This window comes from Erinaceus europaeus, chromosome 9, assembly GCF_950295315.1.
Source record: "Erinaceus europaeus chromosome 9, mEriEur2.1, whole genome shotgun sequence".
NCBI classification, from domain to species: Eukaryota; Metazoa; Chordata; class Mammalia; order Eulipotyphla; family Erinaceidae; genus Erinaceus; species Erinaceus europaeus.
The window spans coordinates 90,003,752-90,019,948 of record NC_080170.1 but is presented as its reverse complement, the minus strand read 5'-3'; the positions used below and the strand labels follow the sequence as shown (position 1 = coordinate 90,019,948).

Genomic DNA, 16,197 nt, shown 5'->3' with positions numbered 1-16,197 from the left:
CTAAACTTAAATTTTTTTTCTTGAGTTTCACTTTTTCACTTGAGATACAAGAGCCACAGAGTCTGGTATATCCTTTTACCTCCTCCCCCACCTTTCAAAACCGTTAAGCACCCTCTCCACCGAGACGTGCAAAGACATCCTCAACGTGTGAGAGGCCCCCAATACATATTTCTCTTCGCCTAAGGCAATGCCAGCCTCCAAACACGAGCTAAGGCAATAACAAGTGATGCTAGGAGAGACTACAATTCCCAGCAGGCAAAGCGGGAGGATTTACACATGCGCATCCCAAACCCTGGGCCGCTCATGCAGATTTCTGGGTGAGGAAAATGGCGGCGCCCAGGCTGTGGTCCGTGAGCAGGCTCTTAGGGATTCAAGCGACGCTGCGGTGCGGGAGTCGTGTTTACAGCACTTCCCAAGCCTTCGCGGAGGTGCTACAGCTGCCGAAGAGCAAGCTGACGAAACTTGTGTTCCCGCTACAGGAACTAGAGCGGCATCTTCTCCCAGCTTGGAGATCTGAACTGCACTTAAACATCTTCGACCCGAGTCTGCAGGATATCGCGAGAGCGGAGAGCTTCTTCACGCACTCGGAGAGGAACCGCATTGAGTACCTCTCCTCTGCGGTGCGCCTAGACCACGCCCCGGACCTCCTCCGCCCGGAGGTGAGAGTTTAGGTTGGGATTTTGCTGTCACTTATTTCTTGTCACCAAAGGGGAGAAATTTTTTTCTCTCTCTTAGCTTTGTGTGATTGCTTGTAATTATTTTAACTAAGCAAATATACTTTTATTTGTGTAGTTCGTACAGAGGTTTCAAACAAATGAGGGTGTTTTTAAAAACTGCCTTTTACTAGCCTTTGCTTGTGTGTTCCTAAGGAAGGACATGCAAATGAAACAAGTGAAGGATACAAAATGTAAAATAGTTTCACAAATAAAATGAGTCATATCTATATCTAATTTTCTTTTAAAACATTTTATTTATGAGAGAGAGGAGGAGAGAGAATCAGCATCACTCAGGCAGATGCGATGCTAGGGATCAAACTCCTGATCTTGTGCTTGAATTTCCAACATATCTATTGCCGCCTCCTCCGAGGCCATCTATATGTAATTTTCACCATATGTAAATGTATTATTCTGCAAAATGAATAATTATATATAGCAGTAATGTAGGTTTTTAAATTAACAGAATTCCACAGGTAGACATTTTATGTATATTTAATATTTCAAGTCTGCTAAAGAAAGTTCAGATTTATTTTGATATTTGTCATAATTGCACCATTGCAGTGGACGCTCTAATATGTTTAGAGGCGCTATAATAATTTAAGAGTCCATAAATCATTTCATACAATATCTCATTTGAGATATTCCTTTTCGCTTTGATCATCTAACTGCTGAATTTATTTTAATGAGAGATGCAGAGAGAAAGACACCAGAGCATTGCTCAGCTCTGGCTTATGGTAGTGCTGGGAATTGAGCCTGGGAACTAGGAGGCTCAGGCAGGAAGTCTTTTGCATAACCTTTATGCTATCTCCCTGGACCTTTATGTAATGTTCTAAAGGATTTATTTATGAGAGAGACCAGAGTACCACTCAAGCTCTTGCACATGGGATGCAGAGGAGATTGAACCATAAGCCTCTGGAGCCTGGGCCTGCAAAACTTGCACTCTAACACTGAGCTATTGTCCAACCCTTATAATTTTTTTTAATTCAGTATTATTATCTGCATAGTGTTAGATATCATCTAGCAGAGCATTTAAGATTTATGCAGAAGTCATCAACTAATTTTTAAGCATTGATCACAGTATCATGAAATATTTTTTTTATCTGTCTTGCCCAGTAAATGCCACGTGAATTGTATTGATAACCCAGAATGTCCTAGGTTTACAAACACCCACTTCCTCACCCTGCCCCACAATCTGTCCTTATTTAAAGAACCAGTCATTAGAATTTGCCTCATTATGTTTACCATGTTAAAACAGAGAGCCACTTGCAAAAATAGTATTGGGAATGTTTTATTAATTTTGATACTGTAGATATTAAAAGAAAAGATTAACTGCAACAAGGTAGATAGAGGGGAAGTAATAACCTCATAATCACAAAGGTGTATACTCTGGGAGTTTGTGGGCCAGAGTGGTTTCAAATGTATTTCTGTTCTCTAGAATCAGAGTCAGTTTTGATGAAGCATATCTTTTTAACATCAAAAAAGTTTGTAATCCAAGAAGGATTCAGAGGACCTAGTAGGGGTTGTATTGTTATATGGGAAACTGGGGAATGTTATGTATGTACAAACTATTTTACTTACTGTTGAATGTAAAACATTAATTCCCCAATAAAAAAAAAATCAAAAGAAAAAAAATTTGTAAATATGAAATAATTACTAAATGTTGCAGTTATTCTTAAATGGTATCGTGTAGTTATAAATGCAGGTTATGGATATTGATATTTTTATTTCAAATTCCAACTCCTTCATCTTCTAGCTTTATAATTTTGGACCAATTGTTACCCCCCCCCCCCCGCTTCTAGTTTTGTTCTCTGTAAAATATCTCCTGGGGATGATGTACAAATCAAATCTGAAAATATGTAAGGTGCTTTAAACATAACTTACATATTGAAATCATATATTAGATAATAACTGTTAGAATTAAAGACTGGCCTAGACATAAGCCATATTTTTACATAACTAGTCAAGAAGACATAATTTGACAAGTTTTTGCAGTTGATACGCTATATTTATACACACATGATATATATACATATATATATATATACATACATACACACATATACAAACTAGTACTCACTTATCTTCTTTTGCCTTGTATAAGGTATGTTTTATAGGCAGAAGCAATGTGGGAAAATCATCTTTAATCAAAACCTTATTTTCACTGGCCCCAGAGGTTGAAGTCAGAGTCTCCAAAAAGCCGGTATGTTGAAATTTAAAGCATATCTGAACTAAGATGGATAATAAATGTTGGGAGGTATAAGAAATCCTAAGTTTTCAGGGGCTGTGCAGTGGTGCACCCAGTTAAGTGCACATAGTACTATGCCAAGGACCTGGGTCCAAGCCCATTGGGGACACTTCACAAGTGGTGAGGCAGGTCGACAGGTAAATCTATTTTTCTCCCTCCTTTTCTGTCTCCCTCTTCCCCTCTTAATATCTCTCCGTCCTGTCAAATAAAATAGGGGGAAAAAACCTGTTTTTATTTACTAACTTTCTATAAAAAGTAATTCTTCAAATAATAAAATATATTTCATTAATACCTATATGTTTATATAAAGAAAATATAATATGTCTGGATTTTAGTAATCTTGAATATCTTAACAAAAATCTTCCTTTGCCGTTATATTTTCCAAAGAATTGCCAAATAAAGTGATCTCTTGTCATTCTACAATATATTTGCTTCTATGAAAGTGACCAAGTTCTGCATTGATTTTATAGGAATCAACTTCTAAAAGTTTTTTTTCCTGTTGTAATTTCTTATATCTTGCCAATTTATATACACATATGCTTATGGATGTCTGTGTTTTTATATAGCAGGCTGTCTTAGTTTATCCAGTACCAGATGATGTGTTTATTATCCCAGCCTGACCACTATATTTGCTTTCTCTTATTTTCCAGTTCCCTCCACTTTCTTCCCAGTGTTGATGCATGTTAGATAAGGTGTTGTGGAAGGGAGCTACAACATAATGGTTATGCAAAGACTTTCTATGCCTCAGACTCTGAAGTCCTAAATTCAGTTTCAGCACCACCATAAGCCAGAGTTGAGCAGAGCTCTCGTAAAAACAACAAACAATAGTATGTTAGCTATACTATCAAAACTCACAATTTTGCCTTAGCTATGACAAAATGTTCCCACCAACCCAGTGCTCATTCCTCTATGTCTCTACATTGGAGCCCTTCCATTAGGCTTATTAGTCTCTATACATATACTATTTATTTGCTTTAATGAAAAAGAGAAAAATACAGAGACCGGAGTACTGTTCAAATTGGGATCTCAGAGCCTCGAGCATGAAAGTCTTTTTGCATAAGCGAGTACACTGTCTCTCATTTCCTAGGCTTCCTTAGTATTTCTGGTGTATTCCTTGATTCTGTGCTGATGATTGTTTCCATTACTTAACTTTTCGGTCCTTCCTCCTGTCCTGTCTCATCAAATAACTCCACTAAATTCTGAGTTCTGGATAGGGTGGTTCCATTCCTAAGAGGACAATGGAATAAGGGTGGGGGTAGACAGCATAATGGTTATGCAAAGAGACTCTCATGCCTGAGACTCCAAAGTCCCAGGTTCAATCCCCCACACCACAATAAGCCAGAGCTGTGCAGTGCTCTGATATTTACCTCTGTGTCTTTCTCTCTCTGCATCTCTCTCAAAAATAAAGTAAATAAAATACAAAAAAAAAAAAAGAAAGAAAGAAAAAAACCTAGTGGCAATAAAAAAAAAAAAACATTAAAAAAAAAAAAAGAGGACAATGGAATAAATGTACTGTTGACATTGTTGATATATAATTCTAAGGTCATTTTCCTACAGATAGACACATAATCTGACTAGTAACTTAAGCATCCTCTGAAAATATTTGTTCCAAACCCCAGTTGAGTTTAAATACATGTGTATAGTGTATAATAAGTTATTGAAATAATATTGCATTTTTAACATTATAAATAAGTGTATATACTACATTAACTCACCACCAGAAATCCCTCCCCCCTTTTTTCTTCCTTCCTTCCTTCCTTCCTTCCTTCCTTCCTTCCTTCCTTCCTTCCTTCCTTCCTTCACCAGAGAACCACTCAACTCTAGCTTCTGGTAGTAAGGGAGATTGGCCCTCCATCCTCAGAGCTCCAAGCACAAAAATCTGTTTGCATAACCATCATGCTATCTCCCCCACCCAAAATTAATTTTGTCCTTGGTCAAATAATTAACTTCTTGTTTTACTTTCCTATCTTCTCCTTCCCTTCTATTAACCACAAATTTGGTTTATAGACTAAAATTGTACTAAAATATTGTATGTATTTTATTTAGTTTGTGTGTTTATTTTCACTGTATACTGTGAGTGTAATTTATGGTGTTTGTCTTTATCAGTTTTGCTTATTTCACTTAGCAAAATACCTTCTAGGTTCATCCATGTTGTTACAAACAGCAAAGTTTCAGCCTTTATTGCTAAATAGTATTCCTTTATTTATATATACCACATCATTTATCTGTTCACCAGTCAGTGAACACTTTGGTTGTTTCCAGTTTTTAGGTATTTTAAATAATGCTGTGGTAAACATATTTACTGGTTTGTTGTTGTTGTTGTTGTTCAGGTGAATACCCAAAAGTGTGATAACTTACTCATATGGAATTTTTCTTTTCGATTCTGAGTCTACTTAACTCCTTTCCATTATGGCGGCACCAGTTTACATTCTCAATAATGGTGCTTTTCTCTACATTGTATCCAATGATTGTTGTTTCTTATCTTTTGAATAGTAGCCAGCCATCCTCACAAGTATGGAATGCTACCTCAGCTAATTTGCATCTCACTCATAATAAGAGATGGTGAACATCATCTGCAGTAGTTCATCTGTCTATCTTTGGAGAAGTATTCAGATTTTTCAGCCCAGTTTTTAATGAGGTTGTTTATTAAGCAGTTGACTTTTTTTTTCAATTATTTATATTTTTTTTCTCTGATGGGTAACTATCAAAGGACACAAAATTATGAGCAATCCACTTTTTATCATCTTGACATCAATTTTATTTGCATAGATATTCTGTACTGCTTGACATGCTTTTTGAAATATGGTTTAGTAGAAGCACTAAAACTCACCTACTGAAGTATACAAGATATCTTGATTTTAGGGAAGCAGTAGTATAGCATAATAAATTAACAGATTTTGGATCTATGTTTTATGAAAGCCATAGCACAAAAGGTAAGAATTTTATCCTGGGAGTTGGGCGGTAGTGCAGCAGGTTAAGTGCACATGGCACAAAGCGCAAGGACCGGCGGAATGATACTTGCCAGCTCCCCACCTGCAGGAGAGTCACTCATAGGCAGTGAAGCAGGTCTGCAGGTATCTCTTTCTCTCCCCCTCTTTGTCTTCCCTCCTCTCTCCATTTCTCTTTTGCTTATCCAACAATGACGACATCAATAACAACAATAATAACTACAACAATAAAACAAGGGCAACAAAAGGGCATAAATAAATATTTTTTTAAAAAAAGAATTTTATCCTATACTATATTTCATTTCCCTTTAAAAGTATAGGTAAATTATTTATCAGAAAATATTGGATATCTACTAAGAACCCCTTTCTCAAGGTAAACTAAAACAAAAATAAGCCAATGGTCACCAGCAAAATAGCTCACTTGAATAGTGTGCTGCATAACCCAGGTTTGCGCCTGGCCCTCACCGCATTGAAGGAAGCTTTGGTCTTTGAGCCTCTCTCTCTTTCTTGTACTCCCTCTCTGTCTAAGAATAAATAAATAAATAACAAATGAGACTATATTAAAATTTGAAAACTTTTACACATTGGAAGAATTACTGCAAAAATGAAAGACAACCTAGCAATTGAGAATTGAGAGCAGTTTGTACCATCACCGATCCAGCAGTGGGTAGAAAGCAACTAAACAACTAAAACCAAGCAACCTAGTAAGAAAGTGATCAATATTATTAATAGACTCTTCTCCAAAAACATGCAGATGACTCAAACACATGAAAAAATATTCAACATAGCCTATTTTTATGGAAAGCAAGTTTCAGTGAGATGTCTGTCACCCCACATCAGCAATAATAACCTACATCTAAAAGATTAGAAACAAATGCTGGCAAGAAAGTGAAGGAAAAGAAACTGACACAGTAGATAGAAATACAAACTAATACAAGCCCTATGGGAAATGTTAGAAGAATTCTCTTAAAAATAAAAATAGAAATGCATAGCAGTCCTACAATACCAGCTCTAGGCATTTATCCAATGGACATGAAAACATTACTTCAGAAGTGTATATTCAACCCTATACTCATAGTATCTGTATTCATAGTTGCCATAATACAGAATCCACCTAAATGCCTACTGGCAGATGACTGGATATTGAAAATGTGAGATAAATATGCAGTGGAATACTACTATGTTAAAAAAAATGACACTGTCTTTTGTATTTTATTTATTTATTTATTTTTGCTGGATGGAGACAGAGAAAGCAAGAGGGAAGGGGCTGATGGAGGAGAGAGATAGTGACACCTAAAGCCCTGCTTCTCCACTCACAAAGCTTTTGCCCTACAGGCAGAGGGAGACCTGGAGCTTAAACCTGGGTCTTTGCACATAGTAAGATGGGCACTCAATCAAAAAATGGGTGCTGCCCACCCCAGCACCCCAGTCTTTTGCTGCAAAATGGATGGATCTTGAATCGTTTATGCTAAGTGAAATAGGTAAGGAAATAAAAGAGGACTACTAGATGGTTTCGTCCACATGTGAAATGTAACTAAAACAAATAGGCTTACATAAAAAAACATAATAATAACCAAACTGACTTTTTTTTAGACTTTGTGAAAGCTCCAATGGTTAGTGGAGGGAACAGATAGAGGGATCTTTGTGGTTAAATCACACTGGAAATTTGGTATTGAGTGGTAAGTCATATATATACACACATATATAGGTCTGAAACCATACTGAAATCTTACTATAAATCAATGTTAAATTGATAAAAATATTTTTTTTAGAACAAGCTAACTTTTTTATTACAAGTAATGAAGTATGAAAGACTCAAAATAATGTGCTCTGTATTTACAGTATGAACAGTCCTTAAATCATATAGGTACCCCTAAAAAATAAGCTAAAGTATTATCATCTAAGCTTATTTCAGGCACTTTCCTTCTGCTTCTCCAGTGTCATCATCAGCTAGAATTACTGGGTTGTAGGAAAAGTCACAATGTACTTTTCTATGCAAAAAAAAAAAAAAAAATGCAGCATGATTTTTCCGACAACTCAATATATATAGGGTATTTAGACTTTAATAAATACTTGTTGTTTGAATGTAAAATAGGTGGTTACATAATATGTACAATTTGTTTTAAGACTACTTTTTTTCCCCATTTACTTGTTTTCAGGGACACACCAAGAAGATGAATTTTTTCAAAGTTGGAAAATACTTTACATTAGTGGACATGCCAGGGTATGGCTATAGAGCACCTGAAGATTTTGCTGACATGGTAGAGACCTATCTAAAAGAACGAAGGAAGTAAGAAAAAGTGTCCTTTTTGTGAGGTTAGACACTTGTCCCAGAATGTTCATTTTCACTACTGGAGCATTCTGCACACAATGAATACCCAGCTTTATCAAATCAGTTCTTTAGAAAAAGCCCATTTTATTCTCATTCTTTTCTGTATTATAATACTTCATACCAAAGTTTGTAGTGCTTGCTTTGTTTTTGCCTGTAGTCTCAAATCTTATATTCAAGTGTTTTCCTAAATTGAGACCTTAAATTCTACTTCAGTATTTTTTTATACCAGACTCTACTGGCTAATTTTAAAAATGAAAATTATTTAGTAAATTTTGATTTCTTAATATTTCTGGTGTCACATTCCCTGTAGATGTTACTTTTGTCTTCATTTATTAGTCTTAAAATAATTAAACTTTAGACTTTTTTGTGACAGTCAGTTTATAGTTTAGTTCACGTCTGATTCTCCTATTTAGTAGTTCAAACTACTAAGAGTAATGGGCTCATTTATTTTTGTGTCTTGTCTGAGACAGTGTCTTGTGTTCAATACACGTTGTTGAAATTAAGATTAACATCACTGAGAGTTATTGGACTACAGGATGGTCTTTTTGATGAACTGAAGGTTCTTTTTGCCTAAAGAAATCTTTTACAAAATTTTAACAACTCAAGGAAAATTTTCTAAATCAAGGGTAAACTGAATGAGTGATTTTATATTGCCATTAACTTTCATTTTTGTATTCTTACAGTTTGACAAGAACATTTTTGTTAGTGGATAGTGTTGTTGGAATTCAAAAAGCAGACCATATTGCCATAGAAATGTGTGAAGAATTTTCATTACCTTATGTGGTAAGTACAGTATTTCCCTGGAGTCATGGCTACCAATAGAAATGCCAGTGGTGTGTGAAGCTGAGGGTACCTTTTGAATATTCTTCTCAGTTACCAGCTATTAATACGAAACTCTGTGGTGCATTTATTTCCTTTTCCTTCTCTCTAGTTTTAAGCTTTCCAAAAAAAAAAAGTTCAAAGTTTTTAGCTGGGAGTCGGGCTGTAGCGCAGCGGGTTAAGCGCAGGTGACGCAAAGCATAAGGATCGGTGTAAGGGTCCCAGTTCGAGCCCTGGCTCCTCACTTGCGGGGGAGTTGCTTCACAAGTGGTGAAGCAGGTCTGCAGGTGTCTATCTTTCTCGTTCCCTCTCTGTCTTCCCCCTCCTCTCTCCATTTCTCTCTGTCCTATCCAACAACAGCGACAACAGTAATAACTACAACAGTAAAACAACAAGGGCAACAAAAGGGAATAAATGAATATTTTAAAGAAAAGTTTTTAGCTGTTTATTTAATGTTCCTAAGTGCTTCTTTTGTCCATGTTTGTTTATTTTTTGCAATATAAATACTTTTTATAAGCATGCTAGTAACTCTTTAACAGCAACTTGACAAATAGTATTTTTAAATCGTAAATAAAGCTGCAAGAAAAAAATTTTAAACTGATTTGAAATTTAAGAACCATTGTAAGAACATAATGACCTCTAGGACAGACAACTGGGATTTTTATATTCTTAAAGAAAATAATTTTTTTTTCTGTTTGCTTTAGAGTGAATACAGGTTAGTAACTTAGTGTCCACCTTTACTTTTGTTCTGTGTATTTTCCAGATAAAATAGGATTCTTTAAGTTCTCTTTTTCCTTAAAGAACCTAGTGGCTGCAATTTGGTTTCAAAAACTACTAAAATGTAATGGTGGAGTTTAGTGTAAGTCAAACCATGTTACTAGTCAGTCACTTCTATATCTTTTTTGGTCATCGATGGTATATGGCTAATATATAGGTGGCTGAAGAACCTTAGCCAGATGCCAGGACCCTGAGATCAAAACTTGAGAGAAAAATAACTTCAGTCACCATCTAGTTAATTTGAAGTCTGGAGGGACACACCCAGACACCTAGAGATGAGAGTATGTCAGGTGTGCCACTCATCAGAACTCCAGCACGGTTATTATTGGTAAAATCACATAAAAAAGAACAGGAAAATCAAAGATGTTTTACGTAAACATACTTCAGGAACTATTGTCAAGGCACAAATTACTTATAAGGTGGGGGAAGACATCAGTAACATGTAAAACCTTAATTGCAATAGTCCTTGTCTGAATGTCATTACATCAGGTGTACTTCTTTGATGCTCCAGGAATATTTATTTATTCTCAGATTACTCTGTACACAAACCTCAAATCATCCAGGGAAGGAGCCAAACAGCAGAGTTACAGATAAATACATGTTTGCATTATCTCTGGGTCTGTGAGCTGACAGTTAACTCTGACACCCTTCTGCCTTAACCTTAGGATGGAAAGGAGCTGTGACAACGCAGTGCCCGAATCCTTTCTTAGTGGGTATTTTTTAGACAAAGGAATGCACTTGAAAACAAGCAGCCACACGTTTTGTAAACATGGAGGCTTAAGTAAAATCAACAGAGTTTCTAACAACAAATATCAAGAAGCCTGGGATCGGGAAACTTCTTCAACAGCAGTGCTTCACCACTCCACTATGACTTTTTCAGATAGAGACAGAGGGCAGACGGAGAGACAGACAGACCAACCGACCTTAGCACCATACCTTCCTCCAATGGGGTAGGAATTGGCCTCGGACCTGGGTTGCACACATGACAAAGCAGGCACACTACCCAAGTGAGCTATTATGCCAGTCCTCTTATATTCTTGGGGTTATACAACTCTTAGGGATTGTAAAAGCCCTGTGAATCATTAGAGATAACCTAGGTCTTTGTGCATGGTAATGTGTAGCGTGTGTTCAGTTGGGTATGCCACCACCCAGCACCCTCCTCAGTTTTAACTTTTTTTAAATTTATTGGGAAGTTAATGTTTTACATTCTATAGTAAATACAATAGTTTATACATGCATAATATTTCCCATGTAACAATACAACCCCCACTAGTTCCTCTGTCATCCTTTTTTGGACCTTTATTCTCCCCCACACCCACCCCAGAGTCTTTTACTTTGGTGCAATACACCAATTCCAGTTCAGGTTCTACTTGCGTTTTCTCTTCTGATCTTATTTTCCAACTCCTGCCAAAGAGTGAGATCATCCCATATTCATCCTTCTGTTCCTGATTTACTTCACTTAACGTGATTTCTCAGTTTTAACTTTAAGAAACAATTACTTTCTCTGTTGGGGCAAGAAGGTTGTGGTAGAAGTACTGTCTCCTTTTAAATATTGGCATATTTTGTCTGTATGAGGAGGGACTCCCATTTGAAGGGATTCATAGTTGTTTTTTTTAAGTATTCCCTTTTGTTGCCTTTGGTGTAGTTATTGTTGTTGTTATTGCTGTCATTGTTGGATAGGACAGAGAGAAATGGAGGGGAAGACAGAGAGGGGGAGAGAAAGACACCTGCAGACCTGCTTCACCGCTTGTGAAGCGACTTCCCTGAAGGTGGGAGCTGGGGGCTCAAACCGGGATCCTTACGCTGGTCCTTGCACGAGATTCATAGATTTTTAAACACAACACATGTGCTTTTCACTTTTACCATTTACATTTTTAAAAAATATTTATTCCCTTTTGTTGACCTTGCTGTTTTATTGTTGTATTTATTATTGTTGTTGATGTCATTGTTGTTGGAGAGGACAGAGAGAAAAATGGAGAGAGAAGGGGAAGACAGAAGGGGAGAGAAAGACTCCTGCAGACCTGCTTCACTGCCTGTGAAGCGACTCCCCTGCAGGTGGGGAGCCGGGGCCTCTAACCAGGATCCTTATGCCTGTCCTTGCGCTTTGCGCCACGTGCACTTAACCCGCTGCACTACCACCGGACTCCCACCATTTACATTTTTATAATTGAAAAGCACAAATGTCTAGTCAGAAAATAAAATTTTATGTAAATCCCCCAAGAAAACCTGCTAAATGAAGGTTTTACCTTTTTTTCTGTTGGTAGTGCCAAAGCTTCACTGCTCTGGGTCAACTATTTCAGATAGGAGATACCACAGCACAGAAACTTCCTCCAGAGCTGCAGAGGCTAGGACTCAAACGTGGGTTGCACAGATGGCAAAGTGGGCATGCTCCCAGGTGAGCTATCTTGTGAGCCCAGCAAGGGTTACTTTTTTTTTTTTTTTTAATTTCTTTATTGGAGGATTAATGTTTTACAGTTGACAGTAAATACAATAGTTTGTACATGCATAACATTTCAGTTTTCCACATAACAATACAACCCCCACTAGGTCCTCTGCCATCAAGGGTTACTTTTAAATTGATACTATAGTCATCTGTACCCTGGCCTGCCACTAATATGTGATGGCCTTTAAATAGTTATTCAAAGAAACATTCAAAGGATTTATTAGTTAGTCTAGGTTTATTTCAAATAAAATTCTAGGTTTATTTCAAATAAAACTGTAGAGGATACAGCTTATAAATAGCCTGACTCTTCCTTGAGATTATTATAAATAAGGTAAAATCATTTACAAATCTTATAAAGACACAGTGATCATATGAAGGATTTGACTTATGGTAGCTGTCAGTATGGTGCTTTTCACTGGTCTTAAATGTTAAGACTTGTCCACATGTAGTTAAAGCACCATTGAGTAGCAAACACCGTCTATATGTGCTTTAGACATTACATACAGTGACTTGTTGGGTATAGTAACTCCTTTGGGAGATACTGCTTTTAGTCTACAGATGAGCAAACAAGTACAGAGAGCTTATGGTTCTTGCAGAGGGCACCTGGTGATAGCTGTGTAAAGATGTATATTAAGAAAGAACTGAATTTCTAGTGCTCAAATAGTTGTTTTCTTACAGATGGTATTAACAAAAATTGACAAATGTTCCAAAGGATATCTTCTCAAACAAGTGCTTCAGATCCAAAAATTTGTTGATAGTAAAACACAAGGATGTTTTCCACAGTTGTTTCCTGTAAGGTAAGGTTTATATACTAAATTTTACATTTTTCAGATACTTTAATTTTATATACTAAAGCCCTTAGTATTAAGTCCAGTGTTTTTTAAATTGATGTAACAGAGGAGGTTTAGAAGAAACTATGCCATTAACATGGCTCCTTTACTTCTTGTTACAGTTTGTCTTTAGGTTGAGATAGGAAGGCAGGGAAATGGAGGGTGAAAGAGACCATAGCATAGAAGCTTCCTCCAGTGTGGTGGAGGCTGGGTTCAAACCTGGGTCATGCACTTAACAAAGCAGTACACTGTGGGGATCAGGCAGTGGCACACCTAGCTAAGTACACATTACAGTATGCAAGGACCCAAGTTCAAGTCCCTGGTCCCTACCTCCAGGGGGAAAGCTTCACAAGTAGTCAAGTAGGGCCCCAGGTATCTTTCTCTCTCTCTCTTTCTTGTCCTATCTCCCCTTCCTTTTTCAATTTCTTTCTGTCTCTAGCTAATAATAAAATAAAATAAAAAGCAGCACACTGTGCAAGTGAGTTATTTTGCTGGCTTGGCTACAGATGGTAAAGCAACATATTCATTTTCTGAATTTTTTTTTCCTCATTGGTAAAAAATATAAGTGTTTTAATAATTTTAAAAAATCTGCCATGGTTGATACACATATATTAAGCACACAGTATTTTCATCTTTGCCAAAGATCAGACAGTTTGTGTATGACAGGCTTAGGTCAACAGCCCATATTTTTAGATTATCAGTATTTTTAGTCATTCCCTTCTTTAGATGTCAGCAAACTCTTCCACCACCTATGCCACTGTACTCATAGGTCACCAAGTCACCAAGGGCAGCACTCAAACATGTATAAGACGTAAGCCATGAGAATCTGCTTGCTTTAAAAATATAAGCATTCACTATGCCACAGCGACTACATAAAGTTCTCAAAATACAATTTAGAAAGTAGAATTTTATGTACTTCTTGCTTTTACTAGCATGACCAAGTCCCTCACTACACCTCAAGAAGTAAATTTTACCTATTTATAAAATAGTTGTTATAAAGTAAATCAGGTTCCATTTCCTTCTCTTTCTGGACATTGTTGGTAGGGCAAAAGTGGTGTATGGAACAGACCAGTAGTCCAGCAAAGATAGGTAAAAGTGCTCACTGTCATGTCTGGATTCTGTCCCAGCAGAGTAAATGATAAAATGTATAAATGATAAAAGGTCTCCAAGGACAATGTATAAATGATAAAAGGTTCCAGCAGAGTAAATGATAAAATGTATAAATGATAAAGGTCCCCAAGGAATAGAGTTAAGTCTTTGTTATTAATGGCTTGAGAGAAATATGTATATAGGCACAGTGTAATTGTTTCCATGATTTTTCATTGAGAAATTTTAAGTAGTGAGAGCTGGCTCTGATGGCAGAAAAATCATGAGTTAGGCCAGGGGTAGATAGCATAATTGTTATGCAAAGAGATTCTCTTTGCCTTAGGCTCCGAAGTCCCAGGTTCAATCCTCCACACCACCATAAACTAGACAGAGCTGAATGTGAACTGGTAAAAAACAAAAAAAAAAAAAAAAAAATTTTTTTTAAATCATGAGCTGACAGAAATATTGAGTTCAAGGTGCCATTAATTTGTGTGGCAACTAATGTAAATGTCCCTGAACTACTAGTATATGACTTCACTTATAACTCAAAAATCATTATGGGCTGGCTGTTTAGAATCAAAACTTCTGTTTAAAAGTCAGAATACTCTGTTCTAACAAAAATTTGCAGTAGCAAATATCTTACCTGTGATATTAGGTATATACCATGGTACATAGGTATATACAAAAGACATGTTGTTTCCATAAATGTCTACCTATCCTGAGAAAACATGGTCATTTTCATGTTGCTGGAGGCACAGTGTTACAGACAAAAGATACAGTGACGATTTTTTTTTTTAATCACAGAAAAGGGGGTCTAAACATATCAGAGTGATTGAATTTTTGTGATTAAAAGAACTAAAGAGATCAGTACTTAAAAGCAAAATACAAGTTGATTTTGTAGAAAAATATGGTAAGTAGTTTAGGAAATAATGTGATCATCAGCTTTTATAATATTCTAAGAAGCTAGGGGATGAGAAGATAAATTAAAACATTGTTTCATACATAGAATTAATAAAGAGCTTATATTTTTTAATGTAGATGAATTCAGTAGTATTTCTCTAATAAGAAAATCATTGTTCTTTTCACAGTGCTGTCACCTATTCTGGAATCCATCTGCTGAAATGTTTTATAGCGAATATAACAGGAAATCTTAAGTCTTTATAGCATCCAGTTAAGTTGAAGATTGAAAGTTGTTCATGCCAAGTGAAGTTAAAAGGACAGAATTTCAACTTTTAAATGTTTTATATCTGTACCTTGCAGGAGAATCACTTCAGCTTTAAAATGCTACATTTTCCCAAAGCAAGAATGAATTTCAAATGTGAAAAAAAAGGGTTTATAAATCATTGACAGACATTAGTTTGTTAAAAATAGGAAAACTGCTTGACATATAGAAGTCCATAAAATGAAAGCCTACTTACTACTGTGTAGAGACAGGCTTGTCATCTTATTTAATGGGCTTTTGTCTTTTAAAGAAAATGCCTACTGTTTGTAACATTTTAATGTTAAGATGGACTAGATTAAAAACAAAAAAAAGGGATGTCACTTTTCTGTTAAGCCCTGTCCTATGTGCATGTAAGAAATTACTTTTGATAAATGTCAGTCAGTTCATACTGAAAATATTTTGTCATTTCAAGCTAGCATCTCTCCCCCCAAGGTGAACACAGGACTCTGAATCATAAGATTCATGTTTCAACTCTAATATTTATTATCTACTAAACTTTGTGCAAATCACTTGACTTTCCTGAGATTCATCTGTAACCCTAATCTTACAAGATTAAAGTAGCATTATATGTGAGAAGGACATCTGCATATCTGTAGATGAAACCGACACACACACACACACACACACACACACACACACACACACAAAGCAAAATTCACATGTAGGCCTATCACAGAAACCATCCTGTCATGGAGGAACTATCATTTTACCTAGGAAAAACAAATTTAAGAGAACTGATTTGCAAATGTCAACTGGAAAAAGTTGAGACATTTTAGAAC

The 16,197-nt window shown here is 36.2% G+C and overlaps 1 protein-coding gene across 1 annotated transcript; it reads left to right on the top strand.

The window, feature by feature from the left end:
* Positions 1–326: 326 nt before the first annotated feature.
* Positions 327–15,927, top strand: GTPBP8 (GTP binding protein 8 (putative)). The gene is made up of 6 exons (XM_007516343.3): positions 327–659; positions 2,818–2,916; positions 8,069–8,199; positions 8,925–9,024; positions 12,959–13,077; positions 15,285–15,927. Exons 1-6 carry the CDS (start codon positions 327–329, stop codon positions 15,358–15,360), a joined length of 858 nt encoding a protein of 285 aa, XP_007516405.1. The 3' UTR covers positions 15,361–15,927.
* Positions 15,928–16,197: the final 270 nt, after the last annotated feature.